Source organism: Fundulus heteroclitus, chromosome 16 (genome assembly GCF_011125445.2).
Source record: "Fundulus heteroclitus isolate FHET01 chromosome 16, MU-UCD_Fhet_4.1, whole genome shotgun sequence".
Lineage (NCBI taxonomy): Eukaryota > Metazoa > Chordata > Actinopteri > Cyprinodontiformes > Fundulidae > Fundulus > Fundulus heteroclitus.
The window spans coordinates 18,646,680-18,669,089 of NC_046376.1; the positions used below are offsets into that span (position 1 = coordinate 18,646,680).

Here is a 22,410-nt window from a genome sequence, read left to right on the forward strand (position 1 = left end):
CTGCTGCTCAAAATAAGGCTGTGAATGAAGCTTCATTCCGTATTAGTCACCTTTTGACTAAACACAAGAAGCCTTTTCACTCCGATTTGATGAATCCCTGGACGTAATGGACACAGCTCAGCCTGTTCCAGTCGTCAGGATGGCGCTACTGAACTCTACAACAAAAGAGGATCTCCTCACTCTTGCACTTAAAGGAGAGAACAAGAGGTGAGGATATTTACAATTCCATTAAAAAATGCGTCCGCGATAATGCCGTCCCTGTTCACAAACTGGAGGTAATTACCACTGGTGGAGCCCAAGCGATGAGCGGTAAGCGCACTGGATTTATCGCGCCGCGCCAATATGACTGGTGGTCAAACCGTTCAACTCGATTAGTGCAAAAGCATTTCAGCACGGCTTATTCAAGGTGGGCATAAAAATGGGTCAGGGGTGAAAAAAGGTGGAGAAGGATTAAACCCATGTAGGGGGGTCTGGGGGCTTTTTTTCCCCTGGAAGAAAATGTTGTACTATTTAATTTAGAAGCACTAATCTAGAGCACTTGGATAGAATAATCAAACAAAGTTACAGAAGAGATGCGTACCTTTCATATTTAAACCGATACGGTTTAAATATGGACCGGTACTTGGGAAACAATACCGGTAATTAACAGTACCCATTTTCAATACTTGTGTGTATATGCTGTAAATTTTTTTATTATTATTAATTATATATATATATATATATATATATATATATATATCTATATATATATCTATATATATATATATATATATATATATATATATATATATATATATATATATATAAATGTCTGTTTTATAGACAGACATTTATATATATATATATATATATATATATATATGGATGAAAATCAGTGCCTCCAAATCCGAGACCATGGTCTTGAACCGGAAAAGGGTAGAGTGCCTTCTCCGGGTTGGGGAGGATGTGCTGCCCCTAGTGGAGGAGTTCAAGTATCTTGGGGTCTTGTTCACGAATGAGGGGAAGATGGAGCGGGAGATCGACAGGCGGATTGGTGCAGCGTCTGCTGTGAAGCGGGCGCTGTACCGATCCGTTGTGGTGAAGAGAGAGCTGAGCCAAAAGGCGAAGCTCTCGATTTACCGGTCGATCTACGTTCCTACCCTCATCTATGGTCACGAGCTTTGGGTCGTGACCGAAAGAACGAGATCCCGGATACAAGCGGCTGAAATGAGTTTTCTCCGTAGTGTGTCTGGGCTCTCCCTTAGAGATAGGGTGAGGAGCTCAGTCATCCGGGGAGGACTCAGAGTAGAGCCGCTGCTCCTCCACGTCGAGAGGAGCCAGTTGAGGTGGCTCGGGCATCTGGTAAGGATGCCTCCTGGACGCCTCCCTGGAGAGGTGTTCCGGGCACGTCCCACCGGGAGGAGACCCAGGGGAAGACCCAGGACACGCTGGAGGGACTATGTCTCCCGGCTGGCCTGGGAACGCCTTGGGATTCCTCCTGAGGAGCTGGCCCAAGTGGCTGGGGAGAGGGACGTCTGGGCCTCCCTACTGAAGCTGCTACCCCCGCGACCCGACCCCGGATAAGCGGAAGACAACGGACGGACGGACGGACGGACGGTCTGTTTTATAAAATTTTTCTTCTATTATGATTATTACTATAACTACTTTCTCCAGTTTTCAGTTATTTGAGTAAATGGAAAGGTAAGACTAAGTTTGAGGATGACTGTACATAGTTGGATTTCAAATCTAAAAGGCAGATGTATTTTGTCACAAAATAGTAGGGTAATAAGTAGGCTAACAGTGAAAAGGACCATATGTGAAAGCCCAGCATTCACACCAGTTTCATGCCATCCAAAGACCAACATTATTGCTTTGCTATAAGCAGCACGTCCTGTGACACATAACAGGGATATTAAAAACAACAAAAAAAAAATCAATCATGTTAACGTTCATTTGTTGAGTCAGATCTTCATAATGAAGCTAGCTAGAGTAGTCGCTAAATGTTAATGTTAGTTTGAGTCAGTCAACGTTACCTAAAAGCCTCTCAAAGCGGTCCCATCAACATCTGCCAAAGTCCACTGTCAGATTCATGCCGCTCTCGTGTAGTCGTAATGAACCCCCCCCCCCCCCCCCCCCCCCCCATTTTTTTTCATTGTATCTACAGGATTCACATGGGAGACCAATTTCGGATTCAAAACGCTAAATTTGTCTGAAAGGTGAGTGATTTTCATGTCTGCGAGGCATTAATGAATGAGCTCCATGCCATTCTTCTGCGTAGGAGACCTACTCCTCCATCTCTAAAAGTTTAATGTAAAAATAAAAAACTTTGGCTTTTTGAAGGAAAATTAATTAGATTAACTGAAAAATGTGTCAAAACAGGGATAATTGCATTGTGCAACAGAGACACTAAACTGAAGTTTTAATTTGGCGCTCACCTGTACTTTCCTTGCCACCTTTTCTGTCCTCTGTTGAGATCTTTTTGGAGGCGGGTTCTTCTCCCGATTCATCTTCAGAACATTTTCTCTCCTCTCGCAGCTCTACTTTTAGCTTTTTCTTCTTCTTCTTTATAGTCAGTTTATTGTTCATCTTTATTAAATCTTCTGCATCATTAGGAAAACCTGCGATTTTCATCTCTGGATCCCTGTTGGGAAAACATAGCAGAAACGTAAGAAGTCTGACAGATTCGCCAGCATCTACTCTTTAAAGCAGAGCAAATGAAACATTTATAAAGAAGAGCAGCTGATGCGCAGCACTTTATGGAGAGCTGAGTAATGAAACACAAATCACAAGGGATTGTTTCATGAAATGTAGCTGGTGTGTGGCTAAACTTTGCTCTAAGCATTTGGCTAAGTCTAAAAGCTTTAAGGTAGCGCGTAGAGCTTGCCGGAAGCCAAACAGGTCGATCAATCGGAAAGCTTGAAATAGAAATGGTGGGGGGAAAAAAAAGGTGATATTAATTTACAAATGTACACCCACCTTTCTGATGTGGAGTGCGTAGCCTCCTCCTGTTCATGTCTCATCTTCTTTTTCTTCTTCTTTTTCTTCACAGGGTCAGTTTGCTGTTCTTTCTGATTTGACTCGGACTGCGTCGAGCCGGTGGGGGAAAGCCGAACCTTTTGCTCCGACGGAGATGTTAGACTCCACAAGCCGCTCTGACACCAATCCTCCTCTTGATTCGACGTGTCCAAATGAGACTGGACGCACTCCCTCAGTTCCGATTTTTCCGCACCCTCTCCCTCGTGTTTCCGCTTCTTCTTCTTCTTCTTCTTGCTCTTCTTCTCGTGCGTAGACTCGGTGGGGCTGGACGGTGTGGCAGGAGCCGAGGACGTAAAAGTCTCCGCGTCGCCCATTGCCTCGGAGTGTCGTCGCTTCTTCTTCTTCTTTTTCTTCTTCTTTGGGCTGACGTCCTGAGCCAGAGGGTCGAGGTCTGGCTCTGGAGCTGCGGGGCTGAGGTTGCTGGAAGACTTGGGGCTCGTTGGACTGTGAAGGCCATTGGTTTTGTGAGAAAGGCTGGCTTTTGGTTTTTGCGGTATGGAGGAAAATGGCTGTTCGTGGGGGCTCTTCTGCGCTAGGGGGCCGCATGAGTGGGCAAAAGGTGAGAACTGGGCTTTAGGAGGATTAAATGGGCTGACTCTGGAAAGAAAACGGAAAAAATAAATAAAATAAAAATGGAGGACTGGAACCAGAAATTTAGGAACAGAAACTGAAATCCTGATATCTTCTTTTAAATACCTGTAATTGTGATTGGCTGAGGCGGTGGCGGGTGATTTAAGTTGAGTTTGATGCATGGGGTCAGTGGGCAGCCGCTTAGGCGCATGGCGCAGAGCATCAATGTTGCTCGGACTCTGACTGTAAGCCTGCAGTTATCGACATAAATAAAAACTTGGTGGTCTAAAAGAAAAATAGCCATGAATGTGACAAAAACAAGGAGAGAGAGAGAAAGAGAGAGAGAGAGAGAAAAAAAAATCATATCAGGAAGACAGGTGTTGAAAGGCAGGGCGGGAAAAGATGGAGGGAGGGATGCAAGGAAGAAAGGGTGTGGCAGAGAAGAATTAGAAATGGTTAGAAAAAAAGGGGAGCTAAAGAAAAAGAAGAGAAAATCTAACATGGTTGATTAGACAGATACAGCAGGTGAAACCATTGATTACACAAAGCAGCAATAAGGTTGAATATGCCGAGGTTAGGGAATTACAGGAAACTTACCTTCTTGGCTGAGAGGGCCAGCTTCTTGGCAGGTGGTGGAGACATGGCGCTGGTGGCTTCGGCTGTGATGTTGTTGAGTGCCGGGGGTTTTAATTTGGCCGTCTTTTGCTCCTCCGTGCTCTGGGAGCGCTCCACGCTCCGGGCCGGAGACGCCACGCTGCTGGAGCCCTTCCGAGGAGTCGAGGGGGTCTCTCTGGCGGGCTCGCTTTTCGTACCGACCGACTCCTGGCCAGAAGAAAGGTTGTAGGTTCTACTACCATTTCTGTAAACCCCTCTACAGTGCCTTGCAAAAGTATAGCGACAACCTGAACTTTTTACAATTTAATTCTGCTACAGCTAAAGTAGATTTTCACCTGACTCTCTCTATACAAAGTGACAGAGCATGAGCCATTTCTATGCCTTTCCACAGATGTTTTAGGTGGATTTAGCTCTGGACTTTGACTGGGCCATTCTACTACATAATATTCTTTGATTGAAACCATTCTCTTGTAGCTCTGGCAGTAAGTTTATGGTCACCGCCTTGCTGGAAGGTGAACCTCTGCCCCGAGGCTCCTAAAGTCTCAAACAAAAAAAATGATATATAAACAGGTTTCCCTCTACATTGATCAATTCAACTTAATTCGTCTTATAAGCAAATATTAGCTCCTAGTTCGCTAATGTTCTCTAACAGACCTCTGAGGCTGAGAACACCTACATTCTCTGCGTTGTTAGCAGAGATCCACCGATCACGTCTTCCTGACCGATACCCTCTTCTGTGTTTTCAGATTTGCCGATTAGGATTTTGACTGTTTCCATTTATTTTTCTCCTAAACAATTTATTTCAAAAGAGAAAATTGCAGGTTCTTTGATAAAAGGGAAGAGTTGACTGAAGAACCAAGAAATATAAAGCATTCAAATTTGAGAACAACATGTATTTTAAGCCATTGTAGTGACATATTTATGTGTTGACATATTTATGAACTTAAGGTCTAAAATAAGGATAATAAAACCTTCTAAAAGACATTAAGTCCCAGCAAAAAACCCCACATATTACATTTCCATGTCACAATAATGCACTACTTTATGTTCTATAAAATTAATTTATGTTTGTGGCTGCAATTTAAAAAACATGAAAAAGTTCAATACTTTTGCAAGGTACTTTTGCAAGTTCAATACTTTTGCAAAGGTCTTCTAACTAGGGCTGCACAATAGAGCACAGATAATTTTCTTGTATCAGCGTGAGTATTATTAATATCACAAAAGGACTGTTTTGAGTGCAACAGTTGTTGGCGAATATATTTCAAGGGTTTTGAACTCGCATTTTGCTGCTAATGTAATATTTAGTCAGCTGGAAAGAGTTTCACGACATAGATGACCTTGCTGGAGGCACAAATGGTATCGCCCAATAATCTGCATTGAAAGATTTTCTAACATTGCGCAGCCCTGCTACTGACGTCGCTACTTCAAACGATACCTTTGAGTCGGTGGTGTCAGCAGAGGAAGAGTCAGACAGAGACTTGAATGAGGTAGATGCTGCCATCCCTCTGCCCTCGCCGCTCTGCTTTTTCTCCCCGTCCGTCCTCCCGACCCCGTTGTTGGAAGGGGTCGGCGTGGTGCTGCGGGACTGCGCCTGGCTCTGAGGAGAGGGCTTGTTGACCTTCTTGAAGGGCTCCTCTATGACCGTGGGTCCGCCCGGCACCTTCGACAGGCCGTTGGAGGATGACGTCCAGTTGGACAGTCTGGGCTGGGAGTTCACGCCGTTCCTGGAAACGGGCAGACCCAAGCCGCCGTCCATGGACTGGATCTTACGCAGCTGGGCAGGCTCGAGTTTCTGTAGGGGGAAAGAGTCCAATCGGAGTAAAAAAAATCCTTCCAACTGATATTTAAAAGAAGACGACCTGGATGACAAAGTGTTTTAATACCTTGGTATCTTGCAATGAAGATAGAGGCCCGTTTAAGTTTGCCCTCTTTATCTGCTCGGATGATGCGCTGTTCTTCCCAGAATGCAGCATTCCCTGCTTGGTGGTCTGCCCGTCTGCGTTCCTCTTTGACTCCGGGATCCTTCATTGCGCAGCCAGACGAAGAGATTATTTAACACCACCCCCTTGACGGGCACAGACATCTGCTTTGATTCGGCCTCGTCTCCGTCTTACCGCAGGTAGAACAGCACGTAAGCCTGCTGGTTCAAAACCACTTTGATGTTGCTGGAGTGAACCATGGAATCGTTCATTTGGTACCACTGTCCGTTGCTCGCCTAGAGGAGGGGGCGGGAAGTAGGAGATGTCAGCTGGACATTACGTTGGTGAATGTAACGCAGGAGAATGACATTCCACACAGATGATATAAGCCTACCTTGACATAACAGTAGTAGTGACCGGCGTGACAGCTGTAGCCGGAATGCACCAAGACGGCGTATAAACCGTACATAACTGGGTCGCCTGAGCTCTGAGACATGTAGGGGCGGATGTTTAGAAATTCTGGATAACCGACGTCCTATGAAGAAAGAAAATTAAAGAAATAAGACCATCCGTCCACCGTCTTCTGTGAGTCCAAGACTGGGTCATTGATGTAAACCGGATCCCCAGAGACAGCTTCCCGCTCGTTCTGGAAATGTCCAATCAGAAGGGATATACTGTTGTTCCAACGGGTCGGCTGCGGAGTCTTCTCCCACATGAACGTGACCAGACCTTGGCAGGATGGAGGTGATCTGACCCGATGCTTTAACCGGCACCACCGAGTCGTTTTTGATGCAGAGGAGCAGAAGCTCTACTCCGAGCCCCCCCCCTGAATGACCGAGCCCCACGCCACAAGGCTACGGATGAGCCCAGCCATCTGCATCTGTGATGGTTCGCTTTAGGTCAGGATAGATACCTCGTAACTTCAGCGAAGGTCAGAGTACAGACGGGCCGGTGTATCGCTTAGCTTTTCGGTAGAGCTGCGCTGATCACATACACCTTTTTAATTTTCATATAAATTCTACCTGACTCTTATTTATCTTTAAGATAAACACTGATTTTCTCTTTAGATGCAAAAACAGTAGTCTTGGACTGATAAAATGACAGTCAATGTTAGGGCTAACCAATTAATCGCATTTTCAATATAATCGCGATTTAAAATAACACAATTTCCAAATCGCAGAGTCTGCAATTTTTGGCTATGTAACAATCAGCGAATTAGACACGTCCATTAGGTGTTGGTAAAATGTTTAAAGTGGGTTTGCCTCCACATGGAAGGGAAGACAGTTGCAGCAGAGAGGTAATCTAATTTTATTACTTGTATTAGAGTTTATATAATCATCCATAGCATTAAGTACAGGTCAATCAGTTTAATACGTAGACTTGCTTGTTAGTTGCACTTTATGTTCAACAAGGATTGATGTCCAAATCAACTAAAAGCTGTTCTCTTGAATAATATTCTGATTATTAGAAACATTAAAAATTCTTGTTTAAAATAGTCCTTGTTTACAAACATCTTTATTTAGAAGCCATTTTTGTTGCTTGTGGTTAATGCAGAGAAAAGTCAAAATTGCAATTTTGGTTGAAATATATCATAGGCAGAACACAATCATTTCTGCACCGAGTTTAAATGCTGTGGGTCTTTTAGCAACTAATTTGCACAGCGAGGAAACAAGTTGATTTATTGTTTATCATGTCTTTTTAAACATATACAAATTAAACTGGAAAAAATAAAAATCGCATTAAATCGCAATATTAAGAAAAAAAAAAAAAAGAAAAAAAAAAATCGCAATTAGATTATTTTCCAAAATCGTTCAGCCCTAGTCAATGTTCAAAAAGGTAAGAATAGGCCAGGCCTTTGATGCTTGCGGTGGCTGTTCTGGGCAGTCTAAGAAGAAATGCCCTCAGTGCGCTCGGCTAGGGGGGCGAAAGAGTCTTGTTGGGCTGCCGCTGCATCCTGTCTGCTCTGTTGTGTCCTGCCCTGGACCTGACTTCTCTAACTGCAGACGGTGGGACAGAAAACTGCAGTTAATGCGCGCATGGATGTGTTCGATTTATACATGAAACAAGCCGACTTTTCAGCAGACAACAGGGAACAAGCAGTTTTTCCAAGAGATACAATCTACATGTTATGTACAGATAAACAGCCCCACCCTCATTAAACGACAGTGTGATGCGATACAAAAAAAAAAAGGGTCAATAAAAAGTTCAACAGAACAACAGTTTTCCTTCCTTTTGCATTTTAGCCTATCATGTAGGTTAATACTACAGCCATTACATCCTCCCAACAATCATAAACAAAGAACCAGGAACCCTGTCACCAAGCTCCGCCCCTTTCAAAGAGTCCAGAAAGCCCTTGTTCTTTTTTTCTCTTTGGTTGAATAAAGGGTTGAGTTTGAAATTAGTTTGTGTGTTCTGCATCTAAAGCAACAGCATAAAAAAAGCCAGGATTGCACCTAAAATACATGTTTTGAATATTTTGATAATCATCGATATCAATCAATATGATTTCTATTTCATCAATGTTTTTTTTTTTCCCTAGATCGTCCTTCCTAATTAAGATTCCCACCCTTAGCTGTCAGCGGAACTTAGCAGTGCGTAATATAACAGAAAGGGAAAAATAAACAGGTAATCAAGCTACAAATTAACCAAAACATTTAACCATCTCCTTTTTTTGCCATAGCTCTTTTTTTTCCACAACCTAACGCAGCAGCGCCCGTATTACAGCAGGTCAGGCCCACCTATCCATCCATCCATCCATCTCCCCGTTTTACCCACCTTCCTGACAGCCCAATCACTCAAATTTAAAAAAATATAGCAATACTATAAATAAAAAAAATAAAAAAAAAATCAATAAAATAATGGTGAAGCTCACCTTGGTTATTTTTCCTCCGCTAAAGTTTGCAAACCTCTTCAGAGAAAGGGTGAGGACGTTGGATGTCCGGTGGACAGTGAAGCGCTTGGTGGCTGGCACTTTCTTTTTGCACCTGAAGAAAGCAGATTTAGTATCGTCCCTTTCCAGAAGAAATGCTCGTAATACAAGTTGAGCGTTTCTCACACCCAAAAAAGGTATTTTTTAAGCGCGCAGTCAGACAAAACAAATGCCACTCACTTGGCACACATGTAGGCATTCTCCCCACTCAAGACGTCAGGTTTGACAAACAGCTCCAGGGCTCGCACTATGTTCGCTGCTTGCTGAAAAGGTAAACACGCACGCTTACCGTCACGCTGTCGAACATTTTCATTCACGTGGAAATAAATGGCTCAATAAAAAAAATAAAAACAAACTCATGCAACATACCCGGATCTCCACTGCAATGTCCAGGTACGGGTCGTACGTGTCCGACACACTTTTGCAGATGGAGCATTTCACTGAAAGATGAAAAATAAACAGAATCTTGGTGTGAGGGTGATTACCGGATAAATAAATGCATTGAAAGGATCACATATTTAAGAGGGACCATTGTAACATGAATCTGTTCCTAATACTTAACCTAATGGTAAATTGCAATAACAGACTCACACTCTCACATCCTTATTAAATATACAGGATGATATTTAATAATGACATAAATGTGGAAAAGCTCCATGGCTCTGGATGCTGATATTTATGTGCCTTGCAAAAGTATTCAAACTCTGAACTTTTACATGATGTGTTACACAACAACCACATTCTTCAATGTATATTATTGAGATTTTATTTGACACACCAACACAAACAACTACATCACCGTGGAGTAGAAGACAAAAGGATAGAAAGTTTCCTTTTGTATATACGTTCAAATCAGATGATTGTGGAGTAAGTCTGTATTTAGCAGCAATAACTTTGATACCCAAAAATAAAATGTAGTGCAATCTATTACCTTCAGAAGTCACCTAATAAGTAAATAAGTCCCCTGATCTGTAATTATTATTTCTTTATAAATGCTGCTCTGTGAGGGTTTGTTAGAGAACAATAGTGAAGAGAAAGAAAGCAGAGCAGACAGGTCCGCAGTAAAAGTGTAAAGTTTCTAGCAGCATCAAGTCATAAGAGAATATCTGAAGCTTTAAACGTTTCGCAGAGCATCTGAAAATGTGAACGAGTAAGGGGAGGTCCACAGTAACCAAGACGCTCATGGTAGCTCTGGAGGAGCTACCATGAGCTAAATGAATGACCATCCCGGAATAATAATAAAAAAAAAAAAAAAAAACTGTTAGATGTTAGAACTAGAGCAGAGGGTCACCATCCAGAAGGACAACAACCTTAGAGGAGCAATAAGTGAGATTTCACCACTAGATGCGCTGTTGAGCACAGTCTGTTAACCAAAAGCAAGATGTGTGGCAAGCCACGCCTCTCTACCTCCAAAATCTAAGAATGAAACCAGTTATTTGCTTAAATTTTACATTTTGTCAAAAAGAAAATGCCCTGAATGTACGCGAGGATCACGGTGGGCAGCTCAAAAGTATCAAACAATTAGCTGGGCATAACCGTAATGCCTGGCTCATTGCTAGTCAGACTCAAACAATTGACCCACATGCCACAATTGCAGCATTACACTGATTCATAGCAACACAAGCCTAACAGGACTGTAAAACCAACAACAACCAACATTTGACTGCAAGCTGTTGCTCACCTGTCCGGAGGAGAAAAGCTAGCTCCAGGTCAAACTGGAGCTACTTCTACTCTCCAAATGCTCTCCACCTTGGAAACACGAGGCCAAGGTTTAATCCCTGTTGTTCCATTTCCTTATCTTACAACTCATTTACCAAAAGGCCGTTATTTTTTGTGTGATACAAGCAGGTCCTAATGTGGCGGTGGCATTTTCAGGGGAGGGAGGGGGTAAGCCCTGAGTGGCAGCTGTTCACATACACGTACGTGCCTTCCCCACAAGACTCACAGCTATAATTACTGCAAAATCTAACTCTACATTAGTATTTCCAAAAGACGCCCATCTATGAATGCACACAAAGATTTTCAGATTATTATTATTATTAATAAAAACAAGGTTCAAAACTTTGTAACCTTTTCATTCTACTCCACAATCATGAGCTACTTTGTGTCAGAAAAAAATAACCAAAAGAGCATGCTGTGGTTTGTGGTTGACTTGACAAAAACAGGAAAATTCATAGCTAACATTTTTTTTGCAGAGCACAGTATGTGTGAAGAAAACAAACAAAAAAAAGGAATAAAAAAATAAACTACCTCTTGACCTGAGGTAACCTCCAAAGATCTGGTGAACCAGTGTGGTGGCTTGAGTCTGTCTATCGAGTCTAAAACAAAACAGGAAGACAGCAAGTAGTAAGACAAAAAAAAAACAAAAGGTTTTCAGAACCAAAACGTTTAATAAGCAATAAACATACTTAGGGTATCCATTGAGACAGGCTTTCTGCATGGCATCGATGGTGTACCGCAGAAACTCATGGGCGTCCTCTTGGCTTCCGAAGCGAAAATGGCGAGCGATTTCTGTGGGAAACAAAAGTGCATCTTAAATTCTTAGCACTTTAATCTCTCTTAATGGGCACAAAAATACATAATCAGACAAGCTACTGAGAAAAAAAAACAATCAGGTTATATACAAAGGGCGATATTTCTCTTACTTTGTAATGTTTATTAGAGTGAGAGATTCCCTGCATAAGAAATACCTTTGGTCAGACGCTGCATTTATTTTCTAAAATAGATATAAGTCATGTTAGAAATAATTATTAACCAAGAAGAAAAGTCCCATTCGAACAGTAAATGTTTTAAAGAGAATTCAAATAACTTTTTCTTCCCTAAAACTAACCACACATTGTAAATATTTGACATGTTAAAATGAATCTCTGTTCAACTCGTGCTCTTTTTAAATGTGCTTTTAAAAATGTATTTTAAATCATTCTGAGCAGCCTTAACATATATTTCGAATATATAAAAAAAGCTTTTTGTCAATAGCGTAAGCAGACTTGCATCTCATCCAAATTAAAAGTCCAGCATCAGAGCTAATGCAGCTGCAGGATCTTTGCCTTTCTGTGGTCTCCTAATGGACAAATGAGAGACTTTGAGCTGGCACACGCCTAATGTGGTCATCACCACTTTCCCAGAACTACAGCATCACTCACTGCTGGACAACTGAGTCACCCGAGAGTGGGAAAGTGGAATAAGACGTGATGCGCTCATGACCAATCCTGGGCACTTACGGCGGAGAAGGGATGAAATCAGCAGCAGCAGTCTTTTTTTTTTTAACTGTGAGAGAATAGGCAGTGCAGAACTTGGTAATAGAGCTTCTCCAAATCTTATATGATGAAACAGGGGCATATTTACATTTTTTGGCCAATTCTATGCAATAATTTTTTCCCCTTTATGCCTTTGGGATTTCTAAATGTAGTAGCATAAATAAATGTGACACAAACTACGTCTGAAGCCAGGTGGAGGGGAGGAGAAGCAGGTAGCTCGCAGATTTTTGTGCTAAAGCAGCTCCTCTAAGCCTGCAGTCACAAGGAGACAGAAAGGGCATTGGGGGGAAGGGGGGAGTAGGGAGGCAAGAGGGGAGGGGAGGGAGGCGCAGGAGGTAGGGACAAGGTTGCAGCAGCGCATAAGGAGAAAGCAGACGAAGTGGGGTACTCGGCTGCAGAGAAACTCCAGCATGTCGATGCGAGAGCTCCCACTGGCTCCGGTTATGTTCTGCCACATATCCTCTAGAAGGCTGCGGGAATGAGCTGCTCAGACCGAATGACGCAGGGTTCACCGAGGTGTTCTTACTTTTCAGGTCTCTGATGAAGGAGACGGGCTTAATGGCGTTGCCCGTGTTGGCGAAGGCTTGGATGATATGGTTCTGCATCACACAGATCATACAGAAGCCTGACTGGTGGCCTGAGACAAAAACAAAACAAAGATACATTTTAATCAAGTTTGTGGCACCTGAGCTTAAGAAAATGTCAATTTTTATGAATTAATAAATCGTAAAAAAAAAAAAAAATTATTTGACTGATTCCCATCTTTTTAGTAAGTACAAACAAGAATTTACAATAATAATAAAAAAATATTTAATCTCAGCAGACGTTCATTTTGACATAAATGGAAGTGCATCTTAGTATATCAGAATATTATTAAAAAAGGTTAATTTATTTTTCAGTCAATTTAAAAAAAAGGTGCACTTCACATTAGGGCTGGACTATATAGAAAAAAAGCATATTGATAAAATAGATGTCATATTGATGGATATCAATAATTATCAACAAATTCAAAACATATTTTAAGTGCAGCCCTGGCCTTTTTATGCTGTTGCTTAGTGACCTATTTGAAGATAAAGAACACACAGACACTGAATTCAACCAACTTTTTACCAAAACTGCAAGTTTTAAAAAAACAACATAAGAACACGTGCTTTCTGAACTCTTTGAAGGGGGCGGGGCTTAGTGATGGAGCTTGCCTCCTGGGTTTGTAATTGGTTGGGAGGATTTAAATGACTAATATTAATCTTAGGGCTGGGCAAGTTAACGCGTTAATTTCGCGTTAACTCATTAGACTATTAACGGCGATATTTTCTTTAACGCGCGTTAACGCATGTTGGTCACATGCTTTTATTTTGTGAAGGTCTGTTGCTGCGGTGTAGGGGTTTGAATCAGAACAGTAGGTGGCGATAATGCGCCAATAACCTCGCTGTCAGCCCAGCCTCAGATTCAAAGAGGAAGAAAGGTGCTGGCCGGAAAAAAACACAGCTGACATGCGGAAGGCGGTGTTTCCACTGAGCTATATAGCTCAGTGGGTGTTTCCCGCTTAGGCGAGGCGGTGAGTTGGCGGCCGGAACAAGTTTTGTGCGGAGCGGAGCGGGGGGGGGGGGGTCTGCAGCGACGCCGTCGGTGAAGTCGCTTCTCGTTTCAAAGTATCCATGTATTTTTGCCTGTTTTTCCCCTGCCATTCACTATATGCGCGCGAGAAAGCAACAACAAAAAACCGCGTGTCAACGTCAAATAAACGCAAGCATATCGAGTTAGCAAGCATTTCAGTTTAAAGTTCTTCCAGCATGGAATATGACAGAAACAAGTTAGTTGTAACCACTGCCAAGTTAAACTTTGGTATTGAACATAAAATGGTAATGCTGCTCCCTGCTGTTACCTCAGAAATTGCCTGTTTTTGGTAGATCTTTTCCCCATAAAGAGAATTCCCTGTCAGTGGCAATAAGCTTTAATTTATTATTATTGCTATTTTTTGTTTTACATGTTTAAGTTGAGCTTTACACTAAATATGTGTTACTGATAAGTGCTACAAATGTTACAACACTTTTGTTCATATGGCAGCAGAACATTAAAATAAAAGTGCTCTTTACACTACTTTTGAATTCATTCTTGGAGTTTGTAAATACAATGCGATTAATCGCGATTAATCAGTGCGATTAATCGCGATTAAATATTTTAATCGTTGCCCAGCCCTAATTAATCTACATGGCTAGAACGCAAAAGGAACAAAAACTTTTAATCTATAGAACTTTTTATTGACCTTTTTTTCTACAACCAATATAAGTCTATCGATATATATTGGTATTGAATTATCCTCCAGCCCTACTTCACCTTATAGTCATTACACACATAGCTGTTCAAGATCGTCTAAAACATTTTCCTTCCACTTAACTTTCCATTACAATGCTTGAATACATCAACAAGCCAGATAACATTTATGTATTAAGAAAACAAAACATTATTGGTCTTTATGCAAGTTATATGTTGAGAGAAACTCAACACTGGATTTTGATGTTAGCTGTTAAATTAATAAGCAGCAAAGTAAACAGGAAACAATAAAATATTTCCCGCTGTGTTAAAGAACCCAAAATGTAGCCTCTTTTTTGTGTTTGTACCTCTCGGGACCTGTAATAAATATGGGCTTTACATTTATAACAGACTCACTAAAATGAGGTAGCTTTTTTTATAATATTCTAATAGAGTGAGATGCTCCTGTAAATATGGATTAAATTAGTTCTTCATACAAAAGGAGACAGTAAATAAAAAGAAAAAAGAAATTGAGGGAGCCATTATTCATTTGGATGGAGAAAAACTTGACTGCATTTAGCTTGTGTTATTGGTTTGCTTTTGGCAAACAAAGAAAACAAAGACAGTTAAAGAAAAAGTACATAAAATATTTTTGCGTGTCTTCCATACTTTGTATTTGTATTTATTTTTATTTAATCAGGACAGTGCACATTAATGAACAATCATACTCTTGTACAGATTGTAAATGAGCCAGATTATAGCATAGATGCTAATTTACATCTGTCGTCCTGACACCTGTTGTGTAGTAAACATACGTCTGCTATTAAAACCCATTTTAAATGTATTTGATTTAAAACAAATAAGGCCACAAAAGTATGCTATAATGTTGAAACTCATTATCAATTTGCTCAGCGTCACTTTCTAAACAGTTTTATTTCAAACACAGCCCCGACATATTAGAGAATCTCACCTTTGAAGAGGCTTTCTTAGCTAATTTATATGTAATCAGCTATTTTATAAAAACAAAACTGGTCCTTCACCAACCGGATGAAGATGCCAACATTATGAAACAGGGAAATAAGCGAAAAGACCCAGATCCAAAGCTAAACTACACCCAACACAACACTTCTCTTTGTGCTTCCCCCTCTCCTCGTCTATCGGATTGAAATGTCCAAACAGTGGCGTGTAAGTAAAAAAAAAAAAAAACATGGAGGGAAGTGCGGGATGAAGTACTCACAGGCCCGACTGTGCTCCTTTGAGAGCAGGTAGTTGGCGAGCGGCGGGGTGTAGGTGAGACACTGGACAGTGGAGTTGAGGAAGCAGGTGTTTCCGAGGTTGTGGAGACCAGCTCCCACCCTGTACACGCGCTCCCATTTCAGATTGAGCTTGTTCCCAGGGAAGAGCATCTTCTGCGGGGCCGGGACCCCGTCGCCCTGGCTGCTGATCACATTTTCAGACGCTGATGGAGGAGGAGGACGACACACAGAACAAGAGCTGAACTCCTACTGCCTGGAGACTAGAAAGAACGTTTAAAAATCCAAACCTACATTTGAAAGCTCTCACCTTGCCTCTTGATTTGAGCCGGCTCCGCAGCTCTCTGGCCCGTGGCGCCCTCGGTTCTGGGATTGAGGATCACATACTTGTTCTTCAGGCTGTCCAGCTGGTAGGAGAAACCCTTGGTGGCGGGCTCAAACTCGATTTTCTGCAGGAGCACCTTCTTGGCGGAAGAAGCCAGCAGCTTGTTCAGGTCGCCGTCGTCGCCCGTCTCCTTCCGACCGGGTTTCAGCGCCTCCTTGAGTTTATCTACTATCGGCATTGTTGGAACATTACTGCAGAGAAGCAGAGACAGCGTCACCTCACGGCTGGTGGCGGCATCGTCTTAGTGGACGCCATTTGAAGGCGTCTCGGTTGAGTGCGAGTCCTTAAGAGGTTTGAAAATAAAAGCTGGCCGTAGAAACCGGCGGCAAAATGGTCTCTAAACGCTTCTGCGTGGATTTAGTTCATTAAGTCTAGTTTATTACATTAGATTAAAGCTGAACGCATCCTTGGCAGCAGCCCTCTGTAGCTATACAAGAGCTCAGACGTCATAAACAAGCGGCGAAGAGGACAGTGAGCATTTGCAGCTCATCACCAGACAAATTTTGACCGTCTATTTACATTTAAACTATTTTTTTTTCATGTTATAAGCATTTATATTTCTATAAAATGGTTTTAAAATTATAAAAAAGCATCTAGAAAGACAAAGTAGTTTGGGTGCAACACACAAGAGACGTTTCTGAGTCGATATTATAAAGCAAAAAGCTCTCTGAGTGTCCTCGGATGCAGCAAAAAAAAAAAAAAAAAGAAACAAATCTGTTCACGGCTCGGTAAGAGACAAACCCCAGGCACCTTTGGGTTTTTATTCATTTGATGGTGTTACTGTGCTGCCTAGTTGGGATGATAAACAGACAGAAACGATGGCCCATTAGAGCGGGCAGCGGCGTCATGGAGCAGCAGGAGGGCTGATCGTACGTCGTACGCACAAGGACAGCCTGACCTTCCCATGCAGCTGATACTGATACAAGTAAGAGGAAGGGAGCCTGTGGGGACCCAGCTAACAGCAGGAAGGGGGGTGGGGGGGCTATTACACAACGCAGAACCACTGATGGGCACTAAAACACGGTTCTCTACATTAGCGTAGTTTAGAGCCTTTGGGGGATGCAAACCGGATGGTGTAGCAGTGGCAGTAAGAAACCCCCCCGCAGGGTTTAGGTCTCAGTTGCGTCCTTCTGTTCCATTTCCATGTTCTCTCCATGACTTAGTGGGTTTTATTTGTGCACCCCCTTCCTCCACAGTCAAAAAACACGTTTATTAGGTAAAGTGCATTATTCTACACCAACCCAGTGATGGACCAGTAACTTGCCCCTGAATGCTGCTCTGATGCCATCAGTTGCAGTTAATCCACACATCCCCATAATCATTGCTCCTCTTAACAAGGGTTCAATTACACACCCGAGGACACAAATTCAGCCAAACGCAAACCATTTACTGTCATCAATATGCTCATTTTAGAAAAGTGTTCTTTGATTTTAGGTTTTCTGAATACTTCAGGCCAATGCGTAAAGCATCAGCTTGTTCAGAATAATGATAAAACATGTAAACATGAGCTAATGTCCAGATTTCAGGCGGCGTAAGAAGATTCAATGGGATTTTTTTTCCTGACTGGAAGTACAAAATAAAAACATCTTTTATACCAAGATGATTTTTAGTTCATTAAAATAGATAATTTTATCAGAATCTAAAAACCTGCAGTTACATTAAAAGAGCGTGTCTTCTAGAAAGAGTTATTTTACATGCAGAGCTGTGGGGTAAAAATTAAAACTGCTCATCATACCAAGCAGTTGTTGTAATTTCACATAACAGATTCCAACATGTGTGTTGGGCCCAACATTTAACCCCCTCGCCCTAAAAATCATGGATATCCATTCTTTAATACCAAAGTCACGCCAGGCAACCTTTATAGGAAAACTTGACCCTAAAAGAGCAATTAAGATAAAGTTAAAAACATGGTAACTCTTTTTATACAAGTATTAAATTGGTGGATTAGCTGCTATAATTAAATATACATTAGACAAGAAGTAAATCAAGAGAAAATCAAGAATACACATTTCATAAGTTTAATTATTACAGATAGGTACAGCTTCTTAAAATGTAAAATAAAAAAAATCTCTTTGAATGTCATCCTAATTAAATATAATGAATACATCTACAGGGCTATTTTTAAAGATATGCACAGATCGCACCTTTACTTGCTGATACTGATTTGTTTTCTGTTTTTTTTTTTTTTTTTTTTTTTCCTTTTAGGAGGTATAATCTGTAGATACCAGCAAAATAATGTGCTTCAGGTTCCTGGATGTTAGTAGCAGTTTTAAATCCAATTAAATTAAAAGGAATTACAAGATTTTCTTTCCAATTTACCCATCAAAGCTTCAAACCCTTACGGCAACTGCCAATCAGAAATCTGAGCTGATCAAAGGAAAACTGACCAGTTGTGACAGACTGCTGCATGTTCACCTATTTACACTTTCATTTTGACAAAAAGATGATGTTTGGCTTCAGCTAATTAACTATCTGCCTCTTCATTATTTAGTATTTGTCCATTTATGTTAGGCACTTAATCAGGATTCCTTGAAATAAGATAAAACAGATTATTTTTAGCTAAATATAAGTCTGTTGTCACAATTTTTTGATACTGATGTATAAAAATATTTTCTGTCATGTTCTTCAAAGACAGATCATAAACAGAAAATAGTTTTAAAATTATTGAAATATCCATAAAATATTATGGTGAAAATTAAAAAAAAAAAGATAATGGAAAAAAAGTGAAAAAAAATTGGGATTTTGCTTTTGTCAAAAATGAAACCGAATGGTAAACCTAAGCATTTCTAGCCTGTGAAGGGTCCAGATCGACCAACAATGTACATTTACAGACAAAGGGGGGTGGGGGGTTGTGGCCTAGTGCTTAGAGCAGGGCGCTTGCTTCCTGACAAGGCTGCAAGTTCCCACAGGCGGCCACTCTGGGTCCCCGAGAAAGGCCCTTAGCCTCAGAATGCTCCCTGGAAGCTGCACAGTGGCAGCACACTGCTCCCTAAAAAGCGATGGGTTAAAAGCAGAGGACACATTTCACTGGAAAGTACAAAGCTGCCGTGACAAATAAGATGATTACAATAATATTATTATAAAAGAAAAATCCTTTACTGTCCACAGTGGGGAAATTTGGGTGTAAAACATGGTCTAGCCCAGAGTTAAAAAACATGACGCTTTGGCTAAATAATGGCCTATTACAAGTAAATTAACAAACACCTACCAACCACTAACGATTACCAAATATCATCTGTTGAACATTTCATGGCAATCCTTACAGACTTGAAAGTAAGCGATTTCTCGTGGGATTTTGGGTCTCAACTTTTCATAGATGTTAATGCAGAGTAAGAGGCAAAAACGACCCCAGAAATCCAGCATGTGAGAGGCCAAGGCTGCGGCAATCTTCAACCTACGCGTTTGATCTTGGCATCATTTAGATGTACACTTCTTTTTAACGTTCTTACACTTCAAACTCCAGAAGAAATTTAAATATTTGAATAATCACAGTGAAAATGGATTTCCTCGGTTTTCAATAATCCACTTGCACACAAACATTTCCTACTAATACAACTACGCTACTAGCAGTCTACCATTTGCTGTTTTGATGCATTATTTTGTGGCATTTATTGGGATTAAAGTGACATTAGATAGCTTTAAAACATGAATTACAGTGTTGTTAGCTATAAATGCTCACAAATATTGCTAAAAAAAAAAAATCAAACTTTGCCATGATCAAAGAGGCTTCTTCTATGTACCAGTCACATAATGTAGTGTGGTTGTAACTCTCAACAGCATGGCAACAGTTGCACTTTAACACCATTATCACAGTCAATCACAAAACTAATCACAATACCTCTCTCCGGTAATGATGATGGATATGATATGGGGCAACACCTGATGAAAATATAATTTTCTACAGTAAGAATCTTGATCCTTTCGGCTCATTAAATCACTTTGTGGCATAATAAGTTTCACAGCCTTAGAAACTTCAGCCACGTTTAGTATAAATTAACTAACACGAAGTAACCTGGAATTGTATGTTTTTGATATGTCGTAATTTTCTTATACTTTTTTTTTTTTAAACACGTGTGATTTTGTATCATTTAAAGTTGTTTTATTTTCCCACTACCTGTGAAAAGAAACGTTACTTTTGACATGCAACTACTCTGAAATTACAGTAAATAGAGGTGGAGATTTAAATTGCACAAAAACATCACTTTATAACACTGAAGTGATGTGATAACTGTTGAAAAAACACCATATTATGCTATTTTAGCAAGCCTAATCGCTTCCTAATTCCATTAATATACACGTTATGAGCTTTATTTATTTAGATAACTTTTTAAATGAATAAAGAATAGGAAAGACGTGGACAGCTCGTGTTAGACCCATCTGAACCTAGCACTACGGGACAGCTTCCAGCTTCCATGCTAGCTTGCTAAATGTCGCTCCCAGCAGTTTTCGGCCGGGGTGCTTTAAAACACGAAGAACACGTTTGAGCCGAGCGACTAAAACCCCTCTACATTTCGGTAGACGGGGTTTCTTTTGAGGCCCGCTTCGTTTTATACAGCCGTACGTCGCACGGAGCTGCAGTGTGAAGATTAGCCAGCGAGCTAACTTAACGTGGCGACAACCTCCTGCCTTCCTCGGCGCTGAAAATGTGGGTTAGCACATTTCAGAAACCAGATGGCTAACAGCCTCTGGCAGACACGTTTATATTTTGACAACCTGGACTACGGTTTTAAAAACAAACAAAAAACGCCGTATGCCTTACAGGGGTTCACTCACCTTTTGTTTAATCGGCCAAATATTTCTCAAAAGGAGTTTGCTCCCTCAGCTGAAGCTACCGAATCTGGAATTTTTTGCCCATGCTGCATTATGGAGGGGCGGGACCAGTATTGACAGACAGGCGCCAGGAACCTATCACAGCACAGACGGTGCCGTCACAGAAGAGGGTTGTCCAATCAGCGCTTCAGATGACGTTGGGCTGTCGGTAGAGAGCCACACGTGACTTCCAGTTCTCGCTGTTTACCATTGACGCAATCGGGCGCGATGGATGCCTGACAATTTCGACTGTGACAAAAGAGCAAAGCCGTGTGGAATAAAATGGAAAGCGATATTGTCATATAAAAGCAGGACGCGCTGTCCTCTTCAGATACCCTACATTTAATCATCGCTACTCAAAAGGGTTATTCAAGCCTTCGTAAATGTGATTGGTGTTATCAAAAAAGTACGTTTCAGAAATAATGAAGGTCATTCTTTCTAGAATAAATTACATTTCTACTTTCGTGCATTTTACCAGGCCTACCTATCTACATGTGCATTCTCTGTACCTGCAGAGAAGATGGGTAGTGTGTGAAAATGCATTATTTACTGGAGAAATGTGCATGTCAGAGATGTTACAGCAACACATTTCTGTAGGATTGTTTTAAATATAAAACACAGACGCAAAACAAAAGTGGAGATTTGTGTAAATATGACCAAGTCATTTCAGGTGTCCATTTTTAATTAAGAATTGTAGGAATGTGCTTAGAAAGCATATGTAAAATAAAAGTGATTAATGAGGATAGGCACCAGTCAATGGACGTTTCTGTATCTCATGAAGTATTAGTATGTCTTTACAACAGAATGGCAAATGTTCAAAGCAATATCTATGTTTTTTGTTCACTGATTAATATATTTATTAATTTAATATTAATTCTGGAACTGCAAACTACACACTGGTATCCTTGGTAAACATGGAACATTACATTAAAACTAATTTTGTTTGTAAAATTTAATAGCTTTCATTATCTGAAACCTGGAAATTCAGTGATTCTTAATTGAAACATAGACTCACATTGAACAATTTATTAAACTGGATCTGCTGCTGTTTGGATGGTTATGCTAGTACTCTGGCTCATGACAAATTTAATTTAGCAGGAACAAAGGGCAAAGGTGTTTTTTTTTTTTTTTTCAATATGACAACATAAGTGCCCGTTATATGTTCTTGAACCGTTTAAAGAATGCACACATCAGTAATTTCTCCTGGGACTTGGAGAACGCAGACTGTAGCTGATGCTTGAAAATGAGTGCAAGCCCAGCAGGACACCTTTTTTGCTGGCTGGTAGGCTAGATGAGAGCCAGTAATATATATTCTTAGATTGGTGTGACGAGTGAACATATGAAATCCAATGAATGTAAAGGCTTTAAGAATTTTCACTCATGGATATCTGTCAAATATTCACTGTAG

General features: G+C 40.9%; 1 protein-coding gene across 2 annotated transcripts in view; it reads right to left on the minus strand.

Moving 5' to 3' along the window:
• Positions 1-21,069, minus strand: part of usp36 (ubiquitin specific peptidase 36) — a 28,064-nt gene extending 6,995 nt beyond the window's left edge. For both annotated transcript variants that reach the window (XM_036147961.1, XM_036147962.1), the window contains exons 1-17: positions 20,967-21,069; positions 16,119-16,384; positions 15,793-16,014; positions 12,832-12,942; positions 11,457-11,559; positions 11,299-11,366; positions 9,418-9,488; positions 9,229-9,311; positions 8,992-9,103; positions 6,514-6,654; positions 6,315-6,415; positions 6,084-6,222; positions 5,636-5,992; positions 4,183-4,407; positions 3,712-3,836; positions 2,956-3,612; positions 2,415-2,620 (exon numbers count right to left, since the gene is read on the minus strand). In XM_036147961.1, the coding sequence (XP_036003854.1) occupies positions 2,415-2,620; positions 2,956-3,612; positions 3,712-3,836; positions 4,183-4,407; positions 5,636-5,992; positions 6,084-6,222; positions 6,315-6,415; positions 6,514-6,654; positions 8,992-9,103; positions 9,229-9,311; positions 9,418-9,488; positions 11,299-11,366; positions 11,457-11,559; positions 12,832-12,942; positions 15,793-16,014; positions 16,119-16,371 (2,974 nt within the window). In that variant the 5' untranslated portion in view covers positions 16,372-16,384; positions 20,967-21,069. The remainder of the gene's footprint in view (positions 1-2,414; positions 2,621-2,955; positions 3,613-3,711; positions 3,837-4,182; positions 4,408-5,635; positions 5,993-6,083; positions 6,223-6,314; positions 6,416-6,513; positions 6,655-8,991; positions 9,104-9,228; positions 9,312-9,417; positions 9,489-11,298; positions 11,367-11,456; positions 11,560-12,831; positions 12,943-15,792; positions 16,015-16,118; positions 16,385-20,966) is intronic.
• Positions 21,070-22,410: the final 1,341 nt, after the last annotated feature.